The sequence below is a fragment of the Ciconia boyciana genome, chromosome 1 (assembly GCF_034638445.1).
Source record: "Ciconia boyciana chromosome 1, ASM3463844v1, whole genome shotgun sequence".
Lineage (NCBI taxonomy): Eukaryota > Metazoa > Chordata > Aves > Ciconiiformes > Ciconiidae > Ciconia > Ciconia boyciana.
This window is the reverse complement of record NC_132934.1, coordinates 219,249,791-219,266,235: the sequence shown is the minus strand read 5'-3', so window position 1 is coordinate 219,266,235 and position 16,445 is coordinate 219,249,791. Positions and strand designations below refer to the sequence as shown.

At 67.4% G+C, this 16,445-nt stretch overlaps 1 protein-coding gene across 7 annotated transcripts in view; it reads left to right on the top strand.

The window, feature by feature from the left end:
* The window catches only part of ARAP1 (ArfGAP with RhoGAP domain, ankyrin repeat and PH domain 1), a 36,616-nt gene that overhangs the window by 1,081 nt on the left and 19,090 nt on the right, over positions 1-16,445 (top strand). For 4 of the 7 annotated variants that reach the window (XR_012040525.1, XR_012040524.1, XM_072851023.1 and 1 more), the window contains exons 2-12: positions 5,085-5,233; positions 6,958-7,028; positions 8,307-8,410; positions 9,101-9,265; positions 12,598-12,667; positions 12,963-13,083; positions 13,210-13,415; positions 13,827-13,933; positions 14,017-14,216; positions 14,342-14,427; positions 16,054-16,236. Coding sequence is in view for 5 of the 7 variants with exons in the window: in XM_072851023.1 (XP_072707124.1) it covers positions 7,017-7,028; positions 8,307-8,410; positions 9,101-9,265; positions 12,598-12,667; positions 12,963-13,083; positions 13,210-13,415; positions 13,827-13,933; positions 14,017-14,216; positions 14,342-14,427; positions 16,054-16,236 (1,254 nt within the window). In the remaining 2 variants the exon portion in view is untranslated. Of the gene's footprint in view, positions 1-5,084; positions 5,234-6,957; positions 7,029-8,306; positions 8,440-9,100; positions 9,266-12,597; positions 12,668-12,962; positions 13,084-13,209; positions 13,416-13,826; positions 13,934-14,016; positions 14,217-14,341; positions 14,428-16,053; positions 16,237-16,445 lie in introns of those variants that run through there. The other 3 variants (XM_072851024.1, XM_072851026.1, XM_072851025.1) reach the window with 3 other exon arrangements.

Sequence of the window (16,445 nt, the reverse complement as noted above, 5' to 3'; positions counted from 1 at the left end):
GCCGGAGGGGACGGGGACGTGTCCTCACCGGGTGCTGGCGGCCGAGCGGCACCTCCCGGGATGGCGGGAGCTGATTTCCCCGGGCCGGAGGGATGGCTACGGGTGACCTCGCCGGCAGCTTGTCCCCGTCAGGCTCCGCTGTGGCTCCCGGGGGACACCAGGGACACCGCGGTGGAGCCCTGCAGCCCGTGCCGGAGCGGGGCAGCCGGACGGCTCCCGGCGCCCGAAAGGAGAGGGGACGGGGCGGCCGTGGGGCCCCGGCGCTCCGTGGGCGCTGACGTACGCCTCACGTATACATTACATATATAAATGCTGCAAAATATGTCCTAGAATACATGTGCTGCGGCTTGGCTACCGCAGGGGGTGTATACAGTAGCATATATACCTTGCTACTATATCCATATAGGCTGTATATATGTGGATATATACAGTAGGGTATATACGTGCTGGTGCTTGATTACCGTTGCGGATATACGCAGTAGGGTATGGCAACCAAGCTGTTTGGTTGCTCTGGCGTATACGTCCAGTACGCTGTGTGCTGCTACAGCAGGTGCACGCTTGGTCCCTATAGTGGATGTATACAGCAGGGTACGTGTAAGCTGGCACGCGGGCCCTATGGTGGATGTATACAGCAGGGTACGTATAAGCTGGTGTGTGGTCCCTACGGTGGATGTATACGGCAGGGTACGTATAAGCTGGGGCGCGGGCCCTATAGTGGATGTATACAGCACGGTACGTATAAGCTGGGGCGCGGGCCCTATGGTGGATGTATATGGCAGGGTATGTATAAGCTGGGGCGCGGGCCCTACGGTGGATGTATACGGCAGGGTACGTATAAGCTGGCGCGCGGGCCCTATGGCGGATGCACAGGGCAGGGTCGGGCCTTGTGCCGCGCCTCGGTGACGGGCGCGTGCGCAGGCACCGCTCTCATTGGGGACGGTGCCCGGCGATGGAGGAGGTGCCGCGGCGCAGCCGAGCTGGCGCAGACAAGGGCTGCATTCAGGCGGGCGCAGGCCTGGGTCACCCGCGGCGGCTGTTTGGCGCAGGCTCAGCCACCGGCGAGCCGCGGTCCCGGCTCCGCGTGCGGGGCGGCACGTGCCGGCACGGCTACCGCAGCCGCCTGCCCTGCGGCTTCCTGGGCCGCCCCGGGGGGTGACGGGGTGCCCGGCCTCGGTGACGGGCACTGGGGTGCCGCCGGCCGGGACCGAGGGAGCCCCGCAGCCGCCGGGGTGTTGTGCCGGCCCCGAAACACCTTCCCCTGCCCCGGGGGTGGGGACCCGCCCCGGCTGCCTGCCGGTAGCCAGCACGGAGGGCTGGGGCCGGGGGGACGCGGCCGGGTGGCCAGGGACCTAAAGCAGAGGGGTGATGCTTGCCCACGTCAGGGTGATGCTTGCCCACGTCTGGCTCATGCTTGCCCATGTCAGGGTGATGCTTGCCCATGCTGGGGGTGATGCTTGCCCATATCCAGGGTGATGCTTGCCCATGTCTGGATGATGCTTGCCCATGCTGGGGATGATGCTTGCCCACGTCAAGGTGACGCTTGCCCATGCTGGGGGTGATGCTTGCCCATGTCTGGGGTGATGCTTGCCCATGTTTGGATGATGCTTGCCCGTGTTGGGGGTGATGCTTGCCCACGTCTGGCTGATGCTTGCCCACGCCAGGGTGATGCTTGCCCACATCTGGCTGATGCTTGCCCACGTCTGGCTGATGCTTGCCCACGCCAGGGTGATGCTTGCCCATGCCAGGGTGATGCTTGCTGCACCCAGGCTGATGCCAGGGCTCTGGCTCCTGCCTGCCCTGCCGGCAAGCAGCGAGGCTGTGCCAGGGGTCCGGCGCTGGCAGCCCACGCTTTGGGGGGGATGAGGCCCTCACCACAGCCCCCCCGGCGCAGCGGGTGCCCGCCGGCACCGCAGGCGTCTCCGAGGACGGGGTCGAGGGAAGAGCTGGAGCACCCCTGCCCGTGCAGGCAGCGGCCAGCCTGCGGCAGGGCGAGGGACCCGGCAGCGCCGCGGGGGCCTTTGCGACGACGCTGCCCGGCATTTCTGGGGTGACGCCGCTCACCCGACTCCCCTCGCTTCCGGCTGCACCGCCACGGTCCCCGCTGCTTCCTCCCGGCCGCTCGTGGCGTGGGGCTCGGCCGCTGGCGTGGGGCTGCACCGCGGGGACCCCGTGCCTGCACCCTCCCGCTCGCCCCCGAGGGGAAACGTCCCCGTGGGGTTGGCATTTTGCAAGAGCGGCGTGGGGACAGGCTGGGGGGGGCCGAGCCGCTGGGGGCCACGGCAGGCGCCGTGTTGTGGTTTCCTCCACGCCGCGTTCCCCGCCGGGGTTCCGCCGTCCCCCCCCCAGCCCTGGGCCACCCTGGGCATCCCTGTGCCGGGGAACCGGAGGTGACGGCGACGTCTCAGCCTTGCTGGGTGCGGGAGGTCCAGCTCCAGTGCCCGCGATGCCACCTCCCGTGGGGCGATCGCAGCCGCCGTGTTCGACACCGGGTGCTCCTCACCAGCTCCCGAAAGTGGCCGGATTTGATGTGTCCCCCCCCTCCTCGTACCAGCGGCGGGGCTACGAGCTCCCCGGTTTTGGCCGCTGATGGCTCAGACCTGCAGACCCCGCAGAGGGTCCCAGCAGCGGTGGATGCTGGTGCCCGCACCCCAGTCACGGGGTGAAGCTGCCGGCGAGGGCACCCGCTCCCCACACCCAGGGGATGGTCTGGGGTGCAGAGCAGCCCCCCCCGAGCAGCTGGGGGGGGGTTTGAACCCCGGGGGGGGTGTGTGGAAGGGCAGCGAGCGATGTCCAAGAAGGCGACGGCAGAAGGCTCCTTCTCCGTGTTTGCCCAGGTCTGGGCACAGTTCGGCGAGCCCCGGCGGTGCGGCGGTGGCCCTGGCAGAGGTTTGGCTTTGGGGCGGCGTTGCCTGCGGGAGAGCAGCCCCCCCCTCAACTTCCCCAGCCTTGCGGTGGGGGGGGACCCAGCCGAGCCGTCGCTGGTGGGGAGGAGGACGGCAGATAAGGCGCCGGTTGGCACTTGTCTAGCGGCAGACGTTGCACCGGCCTGACCCTGCCCGCGGCAGGATTGGCATCGTCTTGGGCATGGATGCAGAACGGGGGGGGAAACAGGGGGTGCACGGGGCGATGGGGCACCCACGCTGCCCCACGGAGCCCTGGGGGGACACAAGGCGGGGGGATGCTCTGGCAGCAGGGGCTGATCCCGTTGGGGAGGGTGTTTTTGGGGAACTAGGGTGTTATCTGTGCCCGGACTCCGCGGCCGCCCATCCTGCCAGCCCCTGGGGGGGTGGGGGGGGGCAGGGGTAGACAAGGTTTCCTCCCAAACCCTCCTGAGATGTCCCCATGCCTGCACCTGCAGAAAGCGGGGCAGCCGGGGGACGGTCGCCTTGCTGCTGGCCTTGGGGCTCGCGCTGCAGCCCCCCGCGCCCGCTCCGGGGGGGCAAACGCCATCCTGGGTGGCTGTGCAGATGCAGACCCCGGGCGGGCTCTTGCCGGGGGCTCTGTGGCTTGCGCGCTGTCACCTTCCTGTCCCTGGGTCCCCGCACCCCTGGGTGCCAGCCCCCCGCCCCAGCAAGCCCCTGCCCGGTGCTGCTGGGAGCAAAGCTGCTGCCCTGGGCTCCTAGAGAGCTCCCTGCCCACGCTCCCCTGCCCACACTCCTCTGCCTGCGCTCCCCTGCCCTCCCTGCCAGCGTTCCCTAATGTATGGATGGTTGTGGCTGGTTCCCATGGAAATGGCTGCTGAGAAATGAGGTCAGCCTGACCCAGAGCAGAGCCAGCGCTCGCCGTCCTCCCCCTGCTCCATGCAAGCAGCCGAGGGAGAAGTTTCCTCTCCGCAGCTCGCCCTGAGCTCGGGGAAAGCTCTCGCGCACCGGCCGCGGGGCTGGGAGTCACCGGGGACCGGGGTTGGCCATCCCCAGGGACTGCTGGGTGCCGGCGGCAACCTTGGCCGCGCTGAGCTTTTCTCCAGCGTGGCCGTGGGGCGATGCCGTTAGCCGTGCCGGGGTTTGGCGCTCGGTGGGATGGGTCCTGCACCGGCTGCTCCGGCCTGGGGCTGCGGTGGGAGGTAGCGGGGTCGGGGATGGGGACGGTGGCGGTGGCTTCGCTGGCCAGCATGCGGGTCCCCTGGGGCTCGCCCACGTGGCCGTGGGGCTATGAGGGGTCCGTCTGGGGTGGGAGCAGGCAGCCCTGCCTGCTCGCTGCCTGCCTCCTCTGCCCTCTCCCTGACTTCAGGGCTGGTCAATCAGGTGCCTCATATTTTTGTACCCCGAAGAAACTTCCTCTTAATTTCCTGCCCTTAAAAATACCATCACCCCAGAGGTTTCTATTTATTGCCTGTCTGCCTGCGATTATCGACAAGGCAGGAAGCAAGCAGAGAACAGGAGGCAGGAGAGGCCGAGCCCGGCTGCCCAGGGGCTCTGCAGGCAGGAGGAGCATCCCCGGGGTCCCCCCCTGGCCGAGGTTTTGGGGCTGGGGGCACAGCATGCTGCTCGCTGACCCAGGAGAAGCCCGAGGCTCCATTTCCAGGGGGCTTCTCGCTGCCCCGGATCTCCCGCACCCACCCCAGCACAGGGACCTTGGTAGGAAGGGAGCATCCCCGGGACCCCCACCCCGCTCGGGGGACCCCGTGGCCACCTGCAAACCGGCCGAGGAAGCGGCACCGCCGTTGTTTAGACTGGAGGAGGAAAAAAAAAAAAACCAACTTGATCCAGGACATGGGCTTCAAGGCTGTAGGCGGCTTCTGGTGTCCTTGAGGGCCAGATAAGGAGCCTGAGCCGCGGCGGCAGCGACGGGGAGGTGAGGTTGGATGCCAGAAAATATTTTCAGGTTAGAAAAGCACCGGTATAACCCGAGCAAGGTGGAGCCTTTTGCCGTGGGAGGCTGTTAGGAATTGGGCTGTGGACTCGGGTCTGCTGGGCTTTGGGATGTTTGATCCCTTTGGGGGGGTGTAAAGGTGGCTGTGCTGGGGGTCCTCTTGCACCCCGGGACCCCCCCCTCCGACGGCCGTGGGTGCAGCGGGGTTTGGAAAGCAGGGCAGGGCAGGTCCGGGGCCGGTGTAAGGCAGCGCTTGCTCCTCTCTCCCGCAGCACCCGTGCCAAAGAGGAGGTCCCCGTCCCCGACAGAGCACCCAGCGTCCCCCCGTCCCCGCCGGCCCTCCTGCCCCGCACAAAGCCACCGGCCCCGCTGCCGCCGGAGCTGCCGTCCAAGGCCAACCTCCCCTTCGTGCCTGAGTTCGGTGAGTATGAGGGGGCCCGGGCGCCCCAAATCTTCCCCTGTCCCAAATCTTCCCTTGGGATGCCTGGCTGGGTCTGTCTGCCCGTTGGCCAGCACCCATCCCATGGGTGCTGTGCCTTCCTCCCCCATCACTTTGTCCCTCTGCCCTGCACAGCCTTGCCTGGGTCCCTCCCTCCTCCATCCCCGTCTTTGCCTTCTGGGCTGGGGCTTTTCCAGGGGTGCAAGATCTGGGCCGGGGATTTGGATTCACCCTCTCTCGGGGGAGAGCAAACGTTTGCACGGGCTCTGAAAGCCGCCGCACCAATTCCCGGAGGAAAAATAAACCCGTCGTCGGGGACGTTAAACACGTGCGCCTTCGGATGTCCCTGAGCTGCGGCCGGCGGGGGCTGGAGGGTGCTGGGAGGGCACGGCAAGAGCAGGACGCAGCCGTCGGCCCCGGTGCCGGGACCCCCGGCTCCCTGCACGGCCTCCGGCAGCTCTTTGCACCCGCCAGCCCCCTCCTCGGGGGGTCCCCGGGGCTCGAGCGGCTGCAGGGGGGGATGCTGAGTTGGGGACCCCGTGCAGGGACGCAGCCCTGGTCCCAAAGCATCGCCTGGGGAGCAGCCCCGGCGGGGGGCTGCCCAAAATGATTCGGGCTCTGCCGCTGCGTAACAGCAATAGCTCAGCTTTATCTGCTCCTTTATTTAATAGCTCTAATCCAGCTTGAACAGCTCTCCCAAAAGGAAGAGGAAAGGCAGGGCTCTGCGGGGTGCTGGGTGCCCACCCGGGGTCTGGCCTGGCCAGCAGCCATGCGGGAAGCGGCACTGGTTTAACTGGGAGCTGGGGTGGGTTTCAAAAGGTAGGAGAAGCCGTGGACAGAAAGGTTATCCTTCTGTCGGGGCGTGCGGGGAGGAAAGCTTGCCCCGTGCCCCGGCGGGTCGGCCGCTCCTCTGCACCAAAAGCCAGCAAACGCTGGGTGCCGCAAAGTCTTGGGGGGGGTCCCCTATAGGGACGTGCCCAGGGAGAGCATCTACCCGCACCCCTCCACCAGCACCAGGGCTCCCCGGCCCGTAACAGCATCCTCTGGATTAGGATTTTGGGAGAAATCTGGTCCGGGTTATCCCTAGGATTTGGGAGAGGGTGTCTGCGAGGGACAGGCGGTCTGGGGCTACTTGTCCCCTGCGGGACGGGTGCTTGCTGGCCAGGATTTCTGCTGCCGCGGGTGCCGGGCGAGGAGGAACCGGCTCACCGGCTCCTTGCTCCTGCCCTTCTCCGGGATCTTATTTCCCGTGGGTGCGCAGGCTCGAGAGCCGCTCGCTGCTCCCGTCTCTCCACCAGCCGATAAGGAATGGAGGGGGAGGGAGGGAAATCCACCCTGAAAAACAAGCCGTGGGAAAAGCCCCAGCAGCAGGAGCTCCCAGGCGAAGGTGCGGTGCCGGGGCTGGTGGCACCCAAGTCCTCTCCCGGCGGTGCCGGGAGGGTCGCGATGGTGCCAGGAGTTGCCACCAGCGTGACGTTGCCCTTCCCTGCTCTTCTCCAAACTCCGTGATAAAGCCCCCATTGTCGCACCGATGCAGCGGTTGTTTGCCAAGGGCAGAGCAAGGGCGAAACCCACCGTGCCGGCATCCTCCCTGCCGGGCTCCGGCGCTGGCACGTCCCCATGCTGGCGGGGACGGGCAGAGAGGTGGCAGGGGGTGACAGGGCCCCCGCATGCTGATTCCCAGCATCTTCCCTCCGCTTTTGCAGATGACTCGGACTACGAGGACGTTGCCTGGGAGGAGGAATTAGCCGGTCCCGCGGGGGAGATGGCCAACAAGGTTGGTCCCGCCATGGGGGGGTCCTGCTTGGTGGTGGGGAGGGGCGAGCGGGGCGACCGTCCCCAGGGGAGAGGCGCTGGCCTTGGGGCTGCTTTGGAGATTTACCAGTTAGGGTTGGAGGAGCGGGTCCGCAGCGGCCGGAGAGGGGGTTCTGCCTCGCCCAGCACCCACTGGGTCTCCCACGGGGGCTGGAACCGGCCCACGGGCAGCCCCAGGGTCCCCGTGGAGCATCGCGGCCGTGCAGCCTCTCTGCAAAGTGACGTGCACAGAGTGCGTGCTAGTGGACATCGGCAGCATCGCAGCCGGATTTTAATCCCTGGATCGGGGATTTCTATCTGCCTGGCGCTCCCGAGGCCGAGCTGGGGTGGGTCTGGAGGGATCTGGATTTTAGCAGGCATGGAGGTGTGGGGTTGACGGTTGGACTAGATGATCTAGAGGTCTTTCCCAACCTTAATGATTCTATGATTCTATGATTCTATTATTCTACGATTCTACGATTCTATGATTCTGTGATTCTATGATTCTACGATTCCATGATTCCATGATTCTATGATTCCATGATTCTACAATTCCATGATTCCATGATTCCATGATTCTATGATTCTACGATTCTATGATTCTACGATCCTATCGTTCTATCATTCTATCATTCTATCATTCTGTGATCTGAGGGGTTGCAGCAGACCCCTGAGCGCCTGGAGCCCCCCCATCTGCCTTCGCCTGGGAACAGCCCGAAGGGGACAGATTGCTACCGTGGCTGCTTCTAACCCCGGCCCAGCCACCCCCTGCCCCGGGGGGCTGCAGCGTGGGGCAAGGGCCTGGGGATAACCGGCCGTGGCACCGTGGTCCTGCCTGGCCACCCTCCACCCCCAGCCTGCAGCCACAGTCACACCCCCATGACGGCGCGTGCCCGTCCCTGGCCAAGGAGGGGGAAACGCAGGATTTCTCAGCAAGCACAGATATTTTTGGTTGATATAAATAACCAGCGCGGCACTCGGCTCCTCCCTACGGCCACGCTTCCGTCCTGCTGTGGGCAGGAGCGTGTCCCTTCGCGGGGGCCGGCAGCGCCCGGGCACCTCCCGGCACCTCCCGGCACCGTGGGCAGCTGCGGACCCGGGAAACGTGGGTGGTGATTTTGCATCTTGACCCCTCTTTCTCCGTCTATCCCCTGCCCATCCCTTACGGTGCAGGCAGGCGGAGAGGGGGGACCCCACCGTGAGCTTTGGGGCAGTGGGGAGGGCGCGGGGTCGCCCACATCAGCCACGTCCGTCCCCGCAGGAGGATGCAGAGCCCGTGACGGGGTGGCCTCGGTCCCTGCGTGTCAACAGCCTCTTCAGCGAGGACGAGCTCATCGAGGATTACTACGATGCTCCCCCCGCCAAGTAGGAGCTCTTCTGCCCCGTGTGCGTGTGTATGTGCGTGCAGGCCGGGGACGCGCGTGTGTGTGCACGTGGGCGGGCACGTGTGTGCACGCGCAGGCGGGGAATCTGTACGACCGCACGCGGGCAGGGGTTATTTTTGTGTGTGTGCGCGTGCGTGCATGGACGGGATGCAAATGCCTGAGCTGGGGCTACAGGCAAGGGATACGTGCGCACACGCGCGCTTGTGCGTGCATGTAAGCACAGGCAGGGAGCACTCGCGCGTGGGGCTGCGCTGGGGTTTCGCGTGTCTGCACGGCTTCACGGGACGCGTGTGCGTGTGCACGCACGAGTCAGGCAGTGCCGGCGTGGGGGAGCGTGTGTGCGCACGCACGAGCAGACGGCAACTCGGCACGTCTCTGGGTTTGGGGCCGTGGCCCGGGGGGTGCCCCTGCCCCCCCTTCCCAGGGCTGGCATCTGGGTCTCTGCTGTCCCCGGAGCTGGGGGACGCGCTGGGACCCCCGCCAAGGGGACTGCCACCAGGGTCCCTGCTTGCAAACAGCGGGCGCTTGCATCGCCCGTGCCTCGGGGAAGGGCAAGGGGAGGCCGAAGCATGCGGGGGGGGGGGGGGGGGGGGGGCCATGCCTGCCCGACCGCCAGCCCCCCCTGCGAACCACCAGCTCTTAACCCCCTCCCTCGGCTCCTCGTCCCCAGCGGTGGCAGCGGCTGGAGCGACCACGTCCCCAGCCCACGTCCGCCCGTGCCCGCCTTCTCCCGCAGCAGCCCCGGCACGCTCGGCGACCGCATGGATGGCACCGCCGCCACCCCGCTCTCGCCCACCATCAAAGTAGGGTGGCTGGACAAGAACCCACCGCAGGGGTGAGTGATGTGCCGGGGGGGCCGCGGACCCCCCACCGGTGCCTCGGCGCGTGTGCCCTGCAGGGGAGGTGCTCCCCCCCCGCTTTTCCTGCTCACGGGGGGGTAATTTTGCTTTAGCGAAAAGCCAGCCCAGGGGGTTCCTTCAGCTCGCTCCCACCTCCCCCGATTTAGGTTAAAAATGCCTATTTTTGGTGAAAGAGCCTTCCTCAGAGCGGGTGCCACCAGCGGTTGCGCTGAGCCGGCTGAGGAGGAGGAGGAGGAGGAGGGAAGGCTGCGGCTCGAACTTCCCCCCCGGCCCCATGCCACGTGTCGGGCTCGCTGGGAAATGAGCTGCCTTTGCTCTGGGGAAGCCCTGAAATAGCAGCGATCCCGAAAAGCAGCTGGCGGAGAAGTGGGGTGTTAGGGCGGGCTTCCTGCCGACAGCCCGGCCAGCCCGGCTCCTCCACCGGACACGCGTGTGGGGTTGGTCTGCTCTGTGTTTGCCAAGGGAGGAGACGTTGCTGGCAGTGCCGGCCCCAAGCCCGGCGTTTGGCAGCCCCAGCCCCGGCGGCTCGCCGGAGCCGTGCTGCCATCGGCACCGATGCAGAGCACCCGGTTGCAGAAGTAAAACTAATGGGGCTGCTGGGTGTTTGGCCGCGTGCTCGATGGCGGGCGAGCCCAGGGAGCCCAGTGAGCACAGCACGCACAGGGAGCCCAGGGAACCCAGCGAGCGCAGTGTGCGCAGGGAGCGCAGTGTGCACAGCGAGCCCGGTGAGCACAGCACGCACAAGGAGCCCAGGGAGCCCAGCGAGCGCAGTGTGCGCAGTGAGCGCAGTGTGCACAGCGAGCCCAGTGAGCACAGCATGCACAGAGAGCCCAGGGAGCCCAGTGAGCATGGTGTGCACAGCAAGGCCAGCGAGCGCAGTGTGCACAGCGAGCCCAGTGAGCACAGCATGCCCAGGGAGCCCAGGGAGCCCAGCGAGCGCAGTGTGCGCAGCGATTGCAGTGTGCACAGCGAGCCCAGTGAGCACAGCACGCACAGGGAGCCCAGGGAACCCAGCGAGCGCAGTGTGCGCAGGGAGCGCAGTGTGCACAGCGAGCCCGGTGAGCACAGCACGCACAAGGAGCCCAGGGAGCCCAGCGAGCGCAGTGTGCGCAGTGAGCGCAGTGTGCACAGCGAGCCCAGTGAGCACAGCATGCACAGAGAGCCCAGGGAGCCCAGTGAGCACGGTGTGCACAGCAAGGCCAGCGAGCGCAGTGTGCACAGCGAGCCCAGTGAGCACAGCATGCCCAGGGAGCCCAGGGAGCCCAGCGAGCGCAGTGTGTGCAGCGATTGCAGTGTGCACAGCGAGCCCAGTGAGCACAGCACGCACAGGGAGCCCAGGGAGCCCAGTGAGCACGGTGTGCACAGCAAGGCCAGCGAGCGCAGTGTGCACAGCGAGCCCAGTGAGCACAGCATGCCCAGGGAGCCCAGGGAGCCCAGCGAGCGCAGTGTGTGCAGCGATTGCAGTGTGCACAGCGAGCCCAGTGAGCACAGCACGCACAGGGAGCCCAGGGAGCCCAGCGAGCGCAGTGTGTGCAGCGATTGCAGTGTGCACAGCGAGCCCAGTGAGCACAGCATGCCCAGGGAGCCCAGGGAGCCCAGCGAGCGCAGTGTGTGCAGCGATTGCAGTGTGCACAGCGAGCCCAGTGAGCACAGCACGCACAGGGAGCCCAGGGAGCCCAGCGAGCGCAGTGTGCGCAGTGAGCGCAGTGTGCACAGCGAGCCCAGTGAGCACAGCATGCACAGAGAGCCCAGGGAGCCCAGTGAGCACGGTGTGCACAGCAAGGCCAGCGAGCGCAGTGTGCACAGCGAGCCCAGTGAGCACAGCATGCACAGGGAGCCCAGGGAGCCCAGTGAGCGCAGTGTGCACAGCGAGCGCAGCACATACAGGGAGCCCAGCGAGCGCAGCGTGCACAGCAAGCGCACTGTGCACAGCGAGTGCAGCGTGCACAGCGAGCATGCTTGCCCCCATCCTGGCACAGACCCAGCTCAGGGAGCCACCGCGCCAGCTGGGAGACAAAACTCAAGCAGGAGACGTGAGGGATTTTGGGGGCTGCTTAATCTGGGCTACGAGGAAAGCCCGAGGCTGCAGTCCCGCCGACGAGGAGGAAGCTCCGGCTCTTTGCAGCAGAGCAGCCTGGCTGCTGGGGAAGTGAGAGCAGCTGGAAGGTTCCTGGGAAGCTGGAGAAGCTGCTCCGGCGGCTGCTTGGGGTGGAGGAGAAGGAAAACCAGAAAGCCCAACCCCTCAGCAGCTAAAAGCAGCTGGAGGGCAGAGCAGGGCTGGGGGTGTCTGCACCCCACGGGACAGGGACGAGCTCCTGACGGGGAGCGGGAGAGCCTACGGCCGAGCCGAGTGCTTTTAATCCCCGTTGCCATTGCTGGTTACGTAAAGGCCGAGCGCCGGGGTCACGTGCGGCGATGGCGAAATCCTTCCTGAGCTAACAAGCCCTTAAGCAAGAGCCGCCGGGGCTGGGGGCTGGCGTGGCGGTGGGGGGGCAGCGCCGGTGGGGGGCTTGTCGGAGCTGTGTGGGCGCTGAGGGTGGGAGCTGGCTTGGCTTCTTCTGCAGCCCTGACGCCGGGGTGGATGGGCTGCAGGGTTTAATACCTTGGCCTTGCGCTGGGTGGCCGGCTTGCATGATGGGCTGGGGAGGGCGAAGGGGTCCCTGGTGGGCTCTGCTCCAGCCCCGGGGTCCCCCCTCTCCCCCTGCATCCCCATCCTGATAGAGCTGCCCAGCTTCTCCCTCTGCCGTGTAAGAGCCCGGGGTGCCACCGGCACCGCCTGGCACGTGTCCCCAGGATTGAACCCTCACCGGCTTGTAGGTCCCGAGCAGTAATTGCAAATAGGGATTTGGGGAGGGGGGGGGCTTTTAAGGGCAAGCCCCCTTTCCCAGCTCCATGCTTTAATTGGTGCTCAGAGGAAAGCATGAAGTCCCCATCGCTGTCCCCAGCAGTGACACGAGGGCTGGGGACACGGCGCAGGATCGATGGCGAGGTGGCCCCAGGCTTTTGGCAACTGGGGCGTGAACGCACAAGCGGAGTGGCCCCAAGTTCAAGGGCGCACGGTGTAGCCCGGAGCTGCCGGGGCTGCCTGGCACGGCACAGCCCGTGCCGTGGGGCCGGGGCCGGTGAGGGGCGAGCGGGGAGGGGGTTGCTCCAGTCCCGGGGGGCTCATATCACCCTTCCTGCACCCCAGCACCCTCGGGAGCAGCACTGGCCTCGGGTGGGCTGCAGCACCCGCTGCCTGCCCCGCGCGGAGGGTGCAGCTCGGTCACCCCGTCCCCTCCAACGCGTCCCTCCGGTCCCTTCCCAGGTCCTACATCTACCAGAAGCGCTGGGTGAAGCTCGATGCCGACCACCTCCGCTATTTTGACACTGAAAAGGTTGAGTAGGGAGGGAGGATTGGGGGGCTCGGGGCGAGACGGTGGCAGAGGATCTGCCCCAGAGGGGCCACGTCCCTCTAGGCATCCCGGCCACGAGACGTGGCCGTGCCAAGGGGCAGCAGCCCGGGGAGCAGCAACAGATGGGTGCTGGGGTGATGCCGGCACCGGGGTGGGAGGCTCGGAGCCTCCCGGACACCGACGCTCGCAGCATCGCGAGCCAGGCGCGGTGCCCATCGCGTCTCCCCGAGGCCGTGGTGATGAGCAGCGTGTCTCTCCTCGCCCTGCCCTGCCCCAGGACGCCTATTCCAAGCGGTTCATCCCCGTCTCCTCCATCTCCCGCATCGCCAGCGTCGGGGACCAGAAATTCGAGGTCGTCACCAACAACCGCAACTTCGTGTTTCGGGCCGAGAGCGATGGTGAGCGCCGGGGGTCCCTGCTCGTGGGTGGCCCCAGCTGCTCCCCCTTCCCCTGGCCCAAGGGATGAGCCCCGGAGGCTCCTGGCCCCGAGCTGATCCTGACCCGTCTCCCCTCCGGCCCCGCAGCGGACCGTAACGAGTGGATACGGACCCTGCAGCAGATCGCGGAAGAGCGGAAGAGCAAAGCTCCGGAGAGGACGTCGATGTCCCTGACCACCAACGGTGCCGCCGACCCGGCCGACAAGAGCGGCTTCCTGGAGCTGCGGGGGTTTAAGCACAAGCTGTTCGTGGCAGTGGCCGGGGACAAAGTTTTCCTCTACAAGAATGCGGAGGTGGGTGGCTGCGGGGGGCGGGGGGGGTGTGGCACCAGAGGGGACCCCCAATGCCATTTCGAGGGGGACCTCGTCCCTTCGCATCTGCAGCCTGAGCAGAGCGGCACTGAGCTGGGCACCCCGGGGCTGCCACCCCCCGCACGGGGACGGCTCAGACCCCGCAGGCTGGTGACCCCCGGGCTGCAGCCCCCCCCTCCCCGCCGGCTCCGAGCTTTGGGGTCCCCCAGGAGCATTGCCCCGTGCTGGGGACCCCAGCTGCCGGCCACCGGCACCGGTGCGGTGTGCGGGCAGCAGCGCAGGCAGCCCCAGCACCAGCTCCTGCAGGCAGTGCATCACCTGTACCCCCCCTGGGAGGAGACACCCCCCCCCCCGCTGCCCTCCCTCACCCCTCTGCCCGTCCTCGCCCACCAGGATTATCGGCTGGGGATCGGCATCACCTACATCGAGATGAACGTGGGGAACGTCAAGGAGGTGGACCGCAGGGGCTTCGATCTCACGACGCCGTACAGGATCTTCAGGTGAGCTGAGAGGGAGGGGAGGGGGTGCCGGTGGTCCTCCCCCCCCCCGCCGTGCCGTCCCTCACCCCCATCCCTGCCGGCAGCTTCTCTGCCGACTCGGACCAGGAGAAGGAGGAGTGGGTGGAAGCCATGCAGCAGTCCATCGCCGAGGCTCTCTCCAACTCGGAGGTAGCGGAGAGGATCTGGGCGGTGGAGTCCAATCGCTTCTGCGCCGACTGCGGCTCGCCCAAGCCCGACTGGGCTTCCATCAACCTCTGCGTCGTCATCTGCAAGAGATGCGCAGGTACCCACGTCCCGGGAAGGGGCTGTGCATCCCCTGCCCTGGGTAGGGGTGCAGGGTGCGAGGCACGGGGGAGCCCGGCCTCTCCCACCCTAAAACGGGTCCCTAACGGCTCGTCTTGCTGGCAGGGGAGCACCGGGGCTTGGGCCCCGGCATCACCAAAGTCCGGAGCCTGAAGATGGACAGGAAGGTGTGGACGGAGGAGCTGATCGAGGTATTGGCGCAGACCAACCCCAAAAGCCCTTTTGGGGGCAGACACCCCGTCCCCTCCCCATGGCGGACCCGCTGGCTACGGGCCGGGGACGGCAGGAGCACGGCAGGGTTTTTCCAGCCTGATCCAATCCCCTTGGGGTGACTCTGCAGCGTGGCTTGGTTGGGGAGGGGACCCCAACAGCCCTCCATACCCGTCCCCGTGGTCTGCGGACAGCCGGCACCCACCCAGGCACGCCGGCGAGGACAAGCGGTGCTTGTGTGCCTGCGCCGCAGACAGACGGTGTCTGTGTGTCCATCGGGAGATGGCTGCGGAGCTGTGGGGCCGGCGTGGGGAGACGGCTGCGGAGCTGTGGGGCCGGCGTGGGGAGATGGCTGCAGAGCCATAGGGCTGGCGTGGGGAGAGGGCTGCGGAGCTGTGGGGCCGGCGTGGGGAGATGGCTGCAGAGCCATAGGGCTGGCGTGGGGAGACGGCTGCGGAGCTGTGGGGCCGGCGTGGGGAGATGGCTGCAGAGCCGTAGGGCTGGCGTGGGGAGACGGCTGCGGAGCCGTAGGGCTGGCGCGGGGAGACGGCTGCAGAGCCGTAGGGCTGGTGCGGGGAGACGGCTGCGGAGCCGTGGGGCTGGGGCGCGGGGCCAAGCGTCAGAGCAGCCCCCCAAAGCGGTGCGGCCACCAGCACGGAGGAATGCGTCGGCGCAGCCAGCGCCGGGGGGGGAGCCGGGATTTGTTACCAGACCCGACCCGGCCGCCATTTCCAGCCGGCAGACCCTGGCTGGCCCCAACGCTTCCCGGCCGTCCCGGTCGGATCCTGCATTCCTGCTTGGCGTCCCACCCGCGCAGCTCCCGCCTCCGGCATCGCCCGCTCCCTCAGCCCCCAAACGCTTCCAGCTGCTGCCTGCGGCTGCTCCCCTTCCCCTCCCCTCTCCGGGAAGGCTGCCCTGAACCCCGCCGGGCTGGCGGGGAGCTGCCGCCAGCATCCCCGGCCCCCCCTGCCCGCTCCAGCCCCTCCCCGGCCTCGCTTGCACCCCTGCCACCCCAAAGAGCTTGGGGGTGCTGGCAGAGCACCCACCCCGTGGGCTTGCTGGGGCGTGAGACGGGGCTAAACCCCGGGTTGCTTAACGCCGAGCTGAGCGTCGCTCGGCATGGCGGGGGGGCCACAGAAAGCCCTTTAAATGGCCCTGATGGATGCTGAACATATCCCCCCCCCCCGCCTGCCCACAGCTGGGCGCTGCTTTCCAGATGTGATTTTCCAGGGCAGGAAGGGGGGTCGGCGGCTGCGGGGGCTGCCAGACGCCGGGGCTGAGCCGCCGGTGCTGCCGGGACACGGGGCTGGGCAGGGAGCAGCCCTGCATGCCTGCAGCGGGTGGGTGCTCCTGCACCCTGCCCACCCGTGGTCCCTGCTCCCCGTGCACCACCCATCATCCCCGCCGTGCTGCCTGCACCCCGCCGCTCTCCCGGGCGCCTTTGGGCTGCGAACGTCCCCGTAAGCACGGCTACTGCCGTGCTCATCCCCTCCCGCCCCCGGCAAAGACCCCCCGGAGACTCGCCGCAAAGCCCCCCCCCGCCCCATTCCCGGCCACGCTCCGTCCCCTGGTGACACCGTCACGTCGGCCTCTCCTTGTCCCCGCAGCTCTTCCACCAGATTGGCAACGCCGTGGCCAACCAGTTCTGGGCCGCCAACGTGCCCCCCAGCGAGGCCATCACCCCCGCCAGCGGCAGCCAGGAGAGGAGACGCTTCCTCATCGCCAAATACCGGGAGGGCAAGTACCGCCGCTACCACCCGCTCTTTGGCAACCAGGAGGAGCTCGACAGGGTCAGTGGCCCCCGGGGCCGGGCACCATCTTGGGGGTCCTGCCTGGGTGCTAAGTGGTGCTGAGCCGGGGTCCTGAGATTATTTTGGGGAGCAAGGTCTCTGCCTGAGCAGGCTGCCCAGGCTGGCTGGTTTCCCACCCTCCTTCCCCGCCTGCGTCGCCCCAGCCCCCATGGCGCACCCCGCGTCCCCACCGTGCGCCCCGTGCCGAA